The sequence below is a fragment of the Chiloscyllium plagiosum genome, unplaced genomic scaffold (genome assembly GCF_037043375.1).
Source record: "Chiloscyllium plagiosum isolate Xiang-an unplaced genomic scaffold, Cpla_swu_hap1 HiC_scaffold_35, whole genome shotgun sequence".
In the NCBI taxonomy this organism is placed as follows: domain Eukaryota; kingdom Metazoa; phylum Chordata; class Chondrichthyes; order Orectolobiformes; family Hemiscylliidae; genus Chiloscyllium; species Chiloscyllium plagiosum.
Genome location: NW_028270173.1, coordinates 6,003,986 through 6,016,508, shown reverse-complemented (window position 1 = coordinate 6,016,508; position 12,523 = coordinate 6,003,986). Strand labels below are relative to the sequence as shown.

The 12,523-nt window shown below is 43.6% G+C and overlaps 2 protein-coding genes across 2 annotated transcripts; both read left to right on the top strand.

Moving 5' to 3' along the window:
* LOC122541507 (heat shock 70 kDa protein 1A-like) lies at positions 1-1,967 on the top strand. Its single transcript, XM_043678328.2, has one exon. The coding sequence runs from the start codon at positions 1-3 to the stop codon at positions 1,909-1,911; it is 1,911 nt and encodes a 636-aa protein (XP_043534263.2). The 3' UTR covers positions 1,912-1,967.
* Positions 1,968-8,644: 6,677 nt separating this feature from the next.
* LOC122541506 (heat shock cognate 71 kDa protein-like) lies at positions 8,645-12,309 on the top strand. The gene has a single exon (XM_043678327.2). The coding sequence runs from the start codon at positions 8,710-8,712 to the stop codon at positions 10,627-10,629; it is 1,920 nt and encodes a 639-aa protein (XP_043534262.1). The 5' UTR covers positions 8,645-8,709; the 3' UTR covers positions 10,630-12,309.
* The last annotated feature ends 214 nt before the right edge of the window (positions 12,310-12,523 follow it).

Genomic DNA, 12,523 nt, shown 5'->3' with positions numbered 1-12,523 from the left:
ATGCCCACAGCCATTGGTATTGACCTGGGCACCACCTACTCCTGCGTTGGGGTCTTCCAGCATGGCAAGGTGGAGATCATCGCCAATGACCAGGGCAACCGTACCACCCCCAGCTACGTGGCCTTCAATGACACCGAGAGACTCATTGGAGATGCTGCCAAGAACCAGGTGGCTCTGAACCCCCAGAATACCATCTTCGATGCCAAGAGGCTCATCGGGAGGAGGTTCAATGACTCAGTTGTCCAGTCTGACATGAAGCACTGGCCCTTCCAGGTGGTGAATGATGGAGGGAAACCCAAGGTCAAGGTCGAATACAAAGGTGTTAATAGGACCTTTTACCCTGAGGAAATCTCTTCCATGGTGCTGACCAAGATGAAAGAGACAGCAGAGGCCTATCTGGGACACCCTGTCACCAATGCTGTTATCACGGTGCCTGCTTACTTTAATGACTCCCAGCGCCAGGCAACCAAAGATGCTGGTGTGATCGCTGGTCTCAATGTCCTCCGTGTCATCAATGAGCCAACGGCAGCTGCCATTGCCTACGGTCTGGAGAAGAAGGGCAGAGGAGAACACAACGTTCTCATCTTTGACCTGGGGGGTGGCACCTTCGATGTGTCTATTCTTTCCATCGACGATGGTATCTTTGAAGTGAAATCAACAGCAGGTGACACCCACTTGGGAGGAGAGGACTTTGATAACCGCATGGTCAATCACTTCATTGAAGAGTTCAAGCGGAAATACAAGAAGGACATCAGTCAGAACAAGAGGGCAATCAGGAGGCTGAGGACAGCCTGTGAAAGAGCCAAGAGAACCCTGTCTTCCAGCACACAAGCCAGTATTGAGATTGACTCGCTGTATGAAAGCTTAGACTTCTACACCTCTATTACCAGGGCTCGGTTTGAAGAACTCAATACCGATCTGTTCAGAGGCACTCTGGAACCAGTGGAGAAAGCTCTGAGAGATGCCAAGTTGGACAAGTCACAGATCCATGACGTTGTCTTGGTTGGGGGCTCCACCCGCATCCCCAAGATCCAGAAACTGCTGCAAGATTTCTTCAGTGGCAAGGAGCTGAACAAGAGCATCAATCCTGATGAGGCTGTGGCCTATGGGGCAGCTGTTCAAGCAGCTATTCTGATGGGGGACAAGTCTGAGAATGTTCAGGACCTACTTCTGCTGGATGTCGCTGCCCTGTCTCTGGGTCTCGAGACAGCAGGAGGTGTCATGACTGCACTCATCAAGCGCAACACCACCATTCCCACCAAGCAGACCCAGATCTTCAGCACCTACTCTGATAACCAGCCTGGTGTCCTTATTCAGGTGTATGAAGGGGAGCGAGCCATGACCAAGGACAACAATCTCCTGGGTAAATTTGAGTTGAGTGGCATTGCTCCTGCCCCTCGTGGTGTGCCACAGATTGAGGTCACCTTTGATATTGATGCCAATGGCATTTTGAATGTCTCTGCTGTTGATAAGAGCACTGGCAAATCGAACAAGATCACCATCAGCAATGACAAGGGCAGGCTGAGTAAGGAGGAGATTGAGAGGATGGTACAGGAAGCAGAAAGTTACAAAGTCCAAGATGATCTGCAACGCAAAAAAATCTCAGCTAAAAATTCCCTGGAGTCATATGCATTCAACATGAAGAATTCAGCAGAAGAAGAGAAAATAAGTGGAAGGATTAGTGAGGAAGATAAGAAGAAAGTGATTGAAACATGTAACCAAACCATATCCTGGCTGGAGACACACCAGGATGCAGAGAAGCAGGAGTATGAAGATCAGCTGAAGAAGCTAGAGAACATCTGCAACCCCATTATTGCCAAGTTATATCAGGGCGATGTGCCTGTTGGCTTTGGTGACCAAGCTGGCAAAGAAAATGCCTTCAGTGGCCCAACAATTGAGGAGGTTGATTGAATTCTTACCCAAACTTTCAGTTCTCCTCTGTCCCACCATCTCAACTCCCATAATCCCCTCCTCAGCCCACTTTATAAAGCATTGACATGATCAAAGTACTTAGTTGCCATTTGTAGAGGTAACATATTGCTCTCAGATACTGGCTTTGATGGTTCACAGTTGACTTTATGATAACGAATTTTCTTTAAGTGAACTTCGCGATTTTTTAATATGATTACTCTGGATTGCTGAGTTACTTTTCTGGTTACATGTGATTGTCCATTTATGTACATTGATCAGTACATCTATGTAAAAGACTAATAAAATCTTGTGCTTAAATCTGGTGTTTAGTTTTGAATATATTTCTCATTTCGGGCACCATGCCCTGAAAGGGCATCGTTGACCTTGTACTTTAGCCTTGGAATGCTCATTCACTTTTGGTAAGGTATTGTTACAGTTTGCCATTCCAACTGACCAGGGTTCTCTGTTCTCTGTTGTTCACTGCAGCAGCACGCGCCATGTCTTAGAACAACATTAAATGTTAATGTTCGACACCATGGGAGTCTTGAACCTGGATAATCTGGCTCAGAGACATTCACCACTGCACTACAAGAACTAGTTTTAATACTGACTGGAATAATTCTATCGAATCTACATTTCTATTTAGTGATAGTGCTCAGAATCAACCACAATACTCAAGACCAAGGATTTGTGCAGTGGAAACATTAATTCCCATTCTTGCTATTAATTTTCACTTGAGTCACAAGCTATTAATAGAATGAGGCGCATTCTATTAACGGGAATGTGTGCTTGCCTCATTGCTTTCTGTACATGGACATCCAAATCTCTCATCGACTCCTTTCTTCCTATTTCCCACCACATTGAACTAACTCCGAATTTTCAGATTGGAGCCAAAATCGATGATCTCACACTTACACAAGTTGAATGGTAGTTTCCACTGCTTTGCCCACTTGTGTGATATCAGGCTCCCATTGATTAATAAATATGCTGCTTGACATTTAGTCCAAGCTTTATTTAGGTATAGATATGTGGATGCTTGAAATACTCAGCAGCTTGAGCGGATGAGTGTGGAAAGAGAAACAAGTTAGTGCGTCAGGTCGATGACCTCCCACCACAAGATGGCATACAAGTGCAGCAAGAAATAAAGAGGGTTTGCTGCAGTTGTGCAGAGCCTTGGTAAGACTGCATAGAGAGTATTGTGTACAGTTTTGATATCCTTGGCTAAAGGAAAGATATCTTGCCATAGATGGAGGGCAATGGAAGTTCACCAGACTGATTCCTTGGATGGCAGGATTGTCTATGAGGAGAGATTGTGGAATTTACAAGGATGGAAAGTGACCTAACTGAATAACACAAAGCTCTATGGTGGTTGCACAGTATCAATGTCACTGAGTAATGATCTGGAGATTCAGATTGAAATCTCAGCACAACAGCTGCTGAAAGTTACATTCAATCTCCATATAAATGAAGTCTCAGTGATCGTGACCCTTACAACTACCACTGACTAATGTAAAAATGTCTAATGTCCTTCAGGGAAGTAAATCTGCTATCCTCACTTGGTCTGGCCTATAGATGACTCTAGACCCAGAGCAATGTGGTTAACTGCCCTCTGAAATGATTTGCAAGCTACTCAGTTCAGGGACTGTTAGGAATGGGCAACAAGTGCTGGACCTGCTGATGACATCCTCATCTGATTTAAATAATTCTGCAAAAAAGAAGATGCTGGGTGTCTGGTCCCCCTGACTGAAAGGACCAGGGCTTGGGACACAGTCTCAGTTTAATGGTTGGGCCACTAAGGACTGAGATGGAAATGTGTTGCTGGAAAAGCGCAGCAGGTCAGGCAGCATCTAGGGAACAGGAGAATCGACGTTTTGGGCATTAGCCCTTCCTCAGGATAATGCCCGAAACGTCGATTCTCCTGTTCCCTAGATGCTGCCTGACCTGCTGCGCTTTTCCAGCAACACATTTCCATCTCTGATCTCCAGCATCTGCAGACCTCACTTTCTCCACTAAGGACTGAGGTGAGTGGGAATTTCATCATTTAGAGGATGGCAAAACTTTAGAATTCTTCACTCCATTTCTGGTCTCCCTGCTACAGGAATGATTATGTTAAACCTGATAGAGCTCAGAAAGGATTTTCAAGGGTATTGTTGGGATTGGAAGGTTTGAGTTATAGGGAGAGACTGGATAGACTGGAGCTTTTTTCCCTGGAGTTTGGAGGCTGAGGCGTGACCTTAAAGAGGTTTATAAAAGCATAAGAACCATGGATGCGCCGAATAGCCACTAAAGTTTTGTCCCCAGGGTAGGAGAATCCAAAACTAGAGGCATAGGTTTAAGGTGAGAACAGAAAGATTCAAAAGGGACCCGAGGGTCAACCTTTTCATGCAGAGGGTGGTGCATGTCTGGAATGAGCTGCTAGAGGAAGTGTTGGAGGTTGGTACAATTACATTTAAAAGGCATTTGGATGGGTATATGAATAGAAGGGTTTCAGATGGTTAGGAATCGCCATTCCCTTATCACTTGATGCTGGAGGAAGAACACCTCATCTTTTGCCTCGGGACCCTTCAACCCCATCGCATCAGTGTGGATTTCACCAGTTTCCTCATTTCCCCTCCACCCACCTTACCCCAGTTCCAACCTTCCAGCTCAGCACCGTTCTAATGACCTGTCCCATCTATCCATCTTCCTTCCCACCTATCTGCTCTACCATCCCCTCTGACCTTTACTCCCACTTCCATCCACCTATTGCACTCTCAGCTACCTTCCCCTAGCTCCACCCCTCCCATACATCACTGCACCCCCGAGGCTCCCAGCCTCATTCCTGATGAAGGGCTTTTACCCAAAACATCGATTTTCCTGTTGCTCAGATACTGCCTGACTTGCTGTGCTTTTCTAGCACCACACTCTTTAATCTCCAGTATCTGCAGTACTCGCTTTCACGTAGGTTTCAGAGGGATACGGACCAAATCCTGGCAAATGGGACTAGATTAATTTAGAATGCCTTGTTGGCATGGAGGAGTTGGACAAAGGGTGTGTTTCTGTGCTGACCTCCTCGGTAATGTGAGTTTCCCCTCTCACCTCCCAAAACTAGAGGCATAGGTTTAAGGTGAGAAGGGAAAGATTCAAAAGGGACCCGAGGGTCAACTTTTTCATAGAGGGTGGTGCATGTATGGAATGAACTGCTAGAGCAAGTGGTGTAGGTTGGTACAATTACAACATTTAAAAGGCATTTGGATAGGTATATGAATAGGAAGGTTTCAGAGGGATATGGACCAAATGCTGGCAAATGGAACTATATTAATTTAGGATACCTTCCTTGTTAGCATGGATGAGTTGGACAAAGGGTGTGTGCTGACCTCCTCGGTAGTGTAGTGGTTCAGTTCCTTGCTGGGGCGTACCTGATTGTTTTGGTGGCACAGTGGCTCAGTGGTTAGCACTGCTGCCTCACAGCGCCGGGGACCTGGTTTGATTCCAGCTTCGGATAACTGTGAGGAGTTTTTACATTCTCCATGTGTCTGCGTGGGTTTCCTCAGGGTGCTCTTCCTTCCACAATCCAAAGATGTGCATGTTAAGTGAACTGGCCATGCTAAATTGCCCATAGTGTTCAGAAATGTGTAGGTTAAGTGGATTAGTGATGTAGGAGAATGGGGAATGGGCTTGGGTGGGATACTCTTTAGAGGATTGATGTGGATTTGTTGGACTTAAGGGCCTGTTTCCACACTGTAGGGATTTTAAAAAACTGACTATAATTTCAAAATAATGAGGTCATTCATAGGAAACAATTGGTTTCTGTTTGGTCTTTATTCATTTGTATGATATTAATGGTGAGCTGCTATTATTACTTGAGGCATAATAGGTTTCAACAGCCTCTCTTTGTTCAGGACTGGTTAGAGAGAACTATCATTTGTCTCTGTAGATTGCAAGGTCCACATTATGCAATTTTGTGACTTGCCAGGATAGTGATGTTTTGTTCTGTTCTGGTAACTGCTGATTGGAATCTTTCTAAAAATTGTGGTCAGTTTGAATCATATGATCAGCAGTGGCCATGATGTTCAGCAAAGTTAATTTTAGAATTTAAGCAAGTATGACTTTTAAATCAATTAATGACTTGTTGACATTTTGTGGACATGGAAATATCCATGACAGAGACGATAGATTTCCAGGCAATAAAGACATCAAGAGATATAGAGGTAGAATGTACAAATATGGGTCTCGAAAACAACAATGAATTTATTGAGTGGCAAAACAGGTGTGAGGGGCTGAATGGCCTATTCCTGCTTCTATTTTCTAAGATTGCTAGTCCCTTTCTTCCTACACATTATCTGACTTCCCAAGTGTCTCCAGTATTTTCTATCTTAAATCACACAGGCATGAGGTTGGTTAAATTATACAATTTTCAGAAATTTCTTTTGTGTTTTTCGCAACATGGTAACAAAATCAGAAAAATATAGAAGAACAAGTTGATTAAAAAAAACCTTTAAGCATTTATAGTTGTCGCTGAGCAGCTAAAGGTGATAGATTTGAAACTTAAAAGTGCTTTATCACTTCATGGTCACATGATTAAAACTCCACTCTACCAAGTCATATTGTCAAATCTGCCTAATATTAAAATTGCAGGTAATTAGCCCTGTCAAAATTTGAGGGGAAAGTTATGCAATTCATATTTACTAGAGTGTATGATTACACTTGGCACGGACACATTCCATGGGCAGCCTTGTGATTAGGGTTTATAACTGCTGTACCCTGTGTTCAATTTCTAGGCAAGGAACAACAATTTCTCAAGGGTCTTCTGGTGCAATGGTAGTGTTTCATCTGACCTGGAGGTGCGTCACAGTTCCAGACTGTTACTTGAATTTTGTTATTGATAGAAGCTTGATTTAGCCGTCAATGATCTGTCACTATGGTCTTTCAATAGACTGAAAAATATTTATTCCCCTTCTTTCCCTTGACTTCACCTGACGAAGGAGCAGTGCTCCAAAAGCTTGCAATTTCAATAAACCTGTTGGACTATAACCTGGTGTCATGTAACTTATGACTTTGTCCACCCCAGTCTGACACTGGCATCTCCACATCAGGTTCTCCTTTAATAGCTGGAGGAATCTCTGGCAAAGTCAGAATTTGACACCTAACCATAAATTGTCCTTAACTGAGCAGTCTGCCAGGTTATTTGAGAACACTATCAATAACCACATCTCTAAGAGCTCTTATGGCACAGGTATAGAATTCCTATCTATGGATCAAGAGGCCTGAGTTCAAGACCCACCTTCTCCAGAGATGTGTAAAAAAAAATCTCTGATCAGGTTGATTAAACAATATGTTGCTGTGGGTCTGGAGTCACACAGACCTGATCAAGTAAGTTTTACAACAATCAATGGCCAATTGGTACAATAACAACATTTAAAAGGTATCTGAGTAGGAAGGGTTTAGAATGCTGGCAAATGGGACTAGATTAATTTAGGATATCTGATCAGCATGGATGAGTTGGACAGAAGGGTCTGTTTCTGTGCTGTTCAACTCTATGACTCTATTTCATTGCTACATGACTTTGAATACCAAATTTAGGAATTAAATTTAAACTCCACCAGATACCATAGCATCACAGAATCTCAACTGCGCAGAAAGAGGCCAGTCAGCCCATCGGGTCAGCAGGGATCCTCAAAACAGCACCCCTCCCATATTTTTATGATTGCCATTGCAAATTGATTTGAACGAATGTAGGCGGCAGTGGAAATAGCATATTAGACCATTCCAGTTTCTTTCCTTTGGCGGGCGTCTTTATTTTGCAGCATCACAAATGATTTTCTCTGCCACTTCAGAGGCGATTATTAGGTGGGAGTCAATTGTGGAGACCTCGTTAACATTTCAGGCACTGACTCTCAGGACCCGACTATCTCTCACTAAGCCAGAGGAAATTTTAAACAGCTGAAAGAGTGTTGCTGGAAAAGCGCAGCAGGTCAAGCAGCATCCAAGGAGCAGAAGAATCGACGTTTCGGACATGAGCCCTTCTTCTCCTGCTCCTTGGATGCTGCCTGACCTGCTGCGCTTTTCCAGCAACACATTTTCAGCTCTGATCTCCAGCATCTGCAGTCCTCACTTTCTCCTAGAAATTTTAAACAGGCCTTGCAGTGATGTGTGGGGTGGTTACTTTCCTTTCTGTCGCCTTATTTTTGCAGAATTAAGTACAAAGGGTACAATTTATTGGCTTTAATTTGAGAACTTTTTAAACTTTAAACCATAAGTACTCTTAAGGGGACAAAAACGTGAATCAAAACTCAAATCAGTAATGGTTCCCATGGTAACTAGCACCGGACAAACGTCAATATACCGCAATAATGGTATATACATGATGAACCAGCTCTCTCTCTGTGCCACTTTTAACTGGAGGCCATTTCCATTTGGGCCTAACGGTGGGAATCTAACGGTTCAATATTCAATTCATATTTGAATTGGACTCGACGACATATCCAGCACGTGGCAGAAACATTCCATAGGCACCGACGTCACAATCGGCCGTTCACGTCCCCGCACTGGTTCCGCCTCCGCCAGGCCTGGCCCTGCTGCTCATTGGCCCAAGCGTTGCTAAAGTGCGGGAATCTGACACGGCCATTGGACGAAGAGCACGTCAATCCGTCGGTCGGTTGCCACGACGTGCCCGAAACCTATAAATAGGGGTCGAGGCGAGAGTGGGGCAGCAGAAAAAGGCACAAAGAGGCGGAGGGGTTGAAAACAGAGGGCTAGGCGTGGTGGTGTGGCCGAGCTATTGCAGCCCCAGGAGGGCGTTTAAGACAGGTTTGATTGATGGCAAGCAGGGGGACAGCCATTGGCATTGACCTGGGCACCACCTACTCCTGTGTAGGGGTCTTCCAGCATGGCAAGGTGGAGATCATCGCCAACGACCAGGGCAACCGCACCACGCCCAGTTATGTGGCCTTCAACGACACCGAAAGGCTCATTGGAGACGCCGCCAAGAACCAGGTGGCTCTGAACCCACCGAACACCATCTTTGATGCCAAGAGACTCATTGGCAGGAAATACAATGACCCAGTCGTCCAGTCTGACATGAAGCACTGGCCCTTCCAGGTGGTGAATGATGCAGGGAAGCCAAAGGTCAAAGTTGAGTACAAAGGTGAAGATAAGACCTTTTACCCTGAGGAAATCTCTTCCATGGTGTTGACCAAGATGAAGGAGATTGCTGAGGCCTATCTGGGCTACACCGTTACTAATGCTGTAATCACAGTGCCTGCTTACTTCAATGACTCCCAGCGCCAGGCAACCAAAGATGCTGGTGTGATCGCTGGCCTCAATGTCTTAAGGATCATTAATGAGCCAACGGCAGCTGCCATTGCATACGGCCTGGACAAGAAGGGTAGAGGAGAACGCAATGTTCTCATCTTTGACCTGGGGGGTGGTACCTTTGATGTGTCTATTCTCACCATTGATGATGGTATCTTTGAAGTGAAATCGACGGCTGGTGATACCCACTTGGGAGGAGAGGACTTTGATAACCGCATGGTCAATCACTTCATTGAAGAGTTCAAGCGGAAATACAAGAAGGACATCAGTGAGAACAAGAGGGCAGTCAGGAGGCTGAGGACAGCCTGTGAAAGAGCCAAGAGAACCCTGTCCTCCAGCACACAAGCAAGTGTTGAGATTGATTCGCTGTATGAAGGCATCGATTTCTACACCTCCATCACCAGGGCTCGGTTTGAGGAACTGAATATTGACCTTTTCAGAGGCACTCTGGAACCAGTGGAAAAAGCTCTGAGAGATGCCAAACTGGATAAAGCTCAGGTTAATGATATAGTCCTGGTTGGAGGCTCCACCCGCATCCCCAAGATCCAGAAATTGTTGCAAGATTTCTTCAATGGCAGAGATTTAAATAAGAGCATCAATCCTGATGAGGCCGTGGCCTATGGGGCAGCTGTTCAAGCAGCTATTCTGATGGGGGACAAGTCTGAAAATGTACAAGATCTGCTACTACTGGATGTTACTCCACTATCATTGGGTCTGGAAACAGCAGGTGGGGTCATGACCACACTCATCAAACGTAACACCACCATTCCCACCAAGCAGACACAGATATTCACCACTTATTCTGACAGTCAACCCGGTGTTTTGATCCAGGTATATGAAGGAGAAAGAGCAATGACTAAGGATAACAACCTCTTGGGCAAATTTGACCTCAGTGGGATCCCCCCTGCGCCACGTGGTGTACCACAGATTGAGGTCACCTTTGATATTGACGCAAATGGCATCTTGAATGTATCTGCTGTGGACAAGAGCACAGGCAAAGAGAGCAAAATCACCATCACCAATGACAAGGGCAGGTTGAGTAAGGAGGAGATCGAGAGGATGGTGCAGGAAGCAGAGAGGTACAAAGGCCAGGATGATATGCAGCGTGAGAAAATTACAGCCAAGAATTCCCTGGAGTCATACGCATTTAACATGAAGAGTTCAGTGGAGGAAGAGAAAACGAAAGGCAAGATCAGTGAGGAAGATAAGAACAAAGTCATCGAAAAGTGTAACCAGGCCATATCCTGGCTGGAGGCAAACCAAACAGCAGAGAAGGAGGACTTTGAGCAGCAGTTGAAAGATTTGGAAAAAATATGCAAGCCCATCATTGCCAAACTCTACCAGGGAGGTATGCCCGAAGGGCCATTCTCAGAACAAGTCAGAAAGGATCCTTCTGGTGGACCAACAATTGAAGAAGTTGATTGAAACTTTAACTCTCTTCAAAGTAATATCATTTTCAGTTGGTCTGTCTTCTCCACCATTCCATCCCCCCACCTCTCTGAAATTGCAACAGTCCTTTAGAATTTCTAGGTGCTTCTGTAAACCCAGTTGATTTGGACATTTGCACGGTTAGGTAAATGGTTGCCTACATTTCTGAAGTTTGGGTGTTTGAATGGTGGCAATTAAACGTGTCAATGGTGAATTTTTCTGCAAACTGTTTCCTGTATGTTTTATACATTGCGTACTTTACACCCTTTTAGCTGCTAATGGAGTTCTTTCTCAGTTTTCTGCACACTACAAGAATGCACCGTATGATTCAGAAATTCAGTCAGTTGTCACTAATCCTGAGAAGTTATTTTTTGACAGGTTATACTTACAGTTAAGCAAGCCAGCTATCCTTTCTGTCATGTAGTTGGAACAGTGTTCACTTATAATAAATAGTATACAACAGAGATTCTATTTTCATACGGACCACAAGAAGGTGGTGTTATAACAATTGGCAGCCCTTGCAGACTTAATTTGTATGCAATTACTGGGGAAAGTAATCATATTTAAATATCTTTGGTGGAAAATGCATAACATCCAAGCAGTGGCTATCAATAATACAATTTCTCTCCGTGCACAACCAATTTTCAGATGATGTCCTTTGTGTTTTCCAAAAGCTTGTTTAACCATTTGAATCATTAAGTGGATAAGAACAATTTTCATGCATTGTGTGTCTGTTGCTGTCATAAATGTTTTTTGTTTGCAGCAAGATTTAAGGTTTTTTTGCTGCGTTTGTGATACCTTCCAGACGTTGATTCTCTCACATTCTTTTCCATTTTTATGACTTTTCTTTCAACTTGATACTGTCTGTTTTTTCCCTTGGTTAATCATTCTTTGATATTCCCTTCCTGGAGTCATTTTTCCTCACCTGAGGAAACTGGGAGTCATGAACTATTTTCATAAAAGTGTGCAGTCGTTCATTAGTTGTCTTTTCTATTAAACTTCGTTCTGAGTCCATTCCAGTCAACTCTGCACAATGCCTACATAATTGACCTTCTTCGAGTTTATAGCACCGTTGTTTTCAACCCAAGTTTCTTACTCTTAACATGAATGCTAACTTATATCATATTATGGTCACTGTAACCTTAGAGTTTATTTTTACTTTGTGATCATGTATAAGCCTTCCTCAGTATATATTATCAGACGCAAAATAACTTGATTCCCATTTGGATGTAGAACATATGATTCTAGAAAAGTGTCCTTCTGACTTCCTTAGGCAACTTGATTTTCCCAATCTACATGAAAATTAAAATCACCAGTGATAAATATACTGCCTTTTTTTTTGCACGCCTTATTTTCTCCCTGAACTATTCTGTCCCAAAGAAAGCTGCTGTTGATGGGTCTGTGGACAACTCCCAGCAGCATCTTTTCCCATTATTTTTTCATAAGCTTCCACTTATATGGATTTTCCAAGATCATTTCTTGCTACTTATGCTTATTCCAACTACGAATAACAAAGCATTCCCCTGGCTCTTCCCTTCCTGTCTATCCTTTTGAATAGTCACAATATATAATTTCCAGCTGTATAAAAACTTTTCCATAATGACTTCGAGATTATACTCATTTTTCTCTATTTGTGCCATTAATTCATTAGTTTTGTTCTCAATAGTTAGCAGTATACTTAGAAAACAAACTATGTTTGCACAATAAAATCTTCACTGACCATTTTATTTTCAGTTTTTTGTAACAGTGCTCATAATATTGCAATTACCTAAAATATTAGTTAAAGCAGGACATTTTTTAAAAAATTCACCTGTAGGACCTTGGTATTGCTGCCTGGACCAATGTTTATTGCTTGCCCCAAGTCGCCCTTGATTGGGTGGTGGTGATCTAA

Bases quoted from the DNA above. Each gene is read 5' to 3' on its own strand.
- LOC122541507 (XM_043678328.2), top strand. From the start codon at position 1: ATGCCCACAGCCATTGGTATTGACCTGGGCACCACCTACTCCTGCGTT.
- LOC122541506 (XM_043678327.2), top strand. From the start codon at position 8,710: ATGGCAAGCAGGGGGACAGCCATTGGCATTGACCTGGGCACCACCTAC.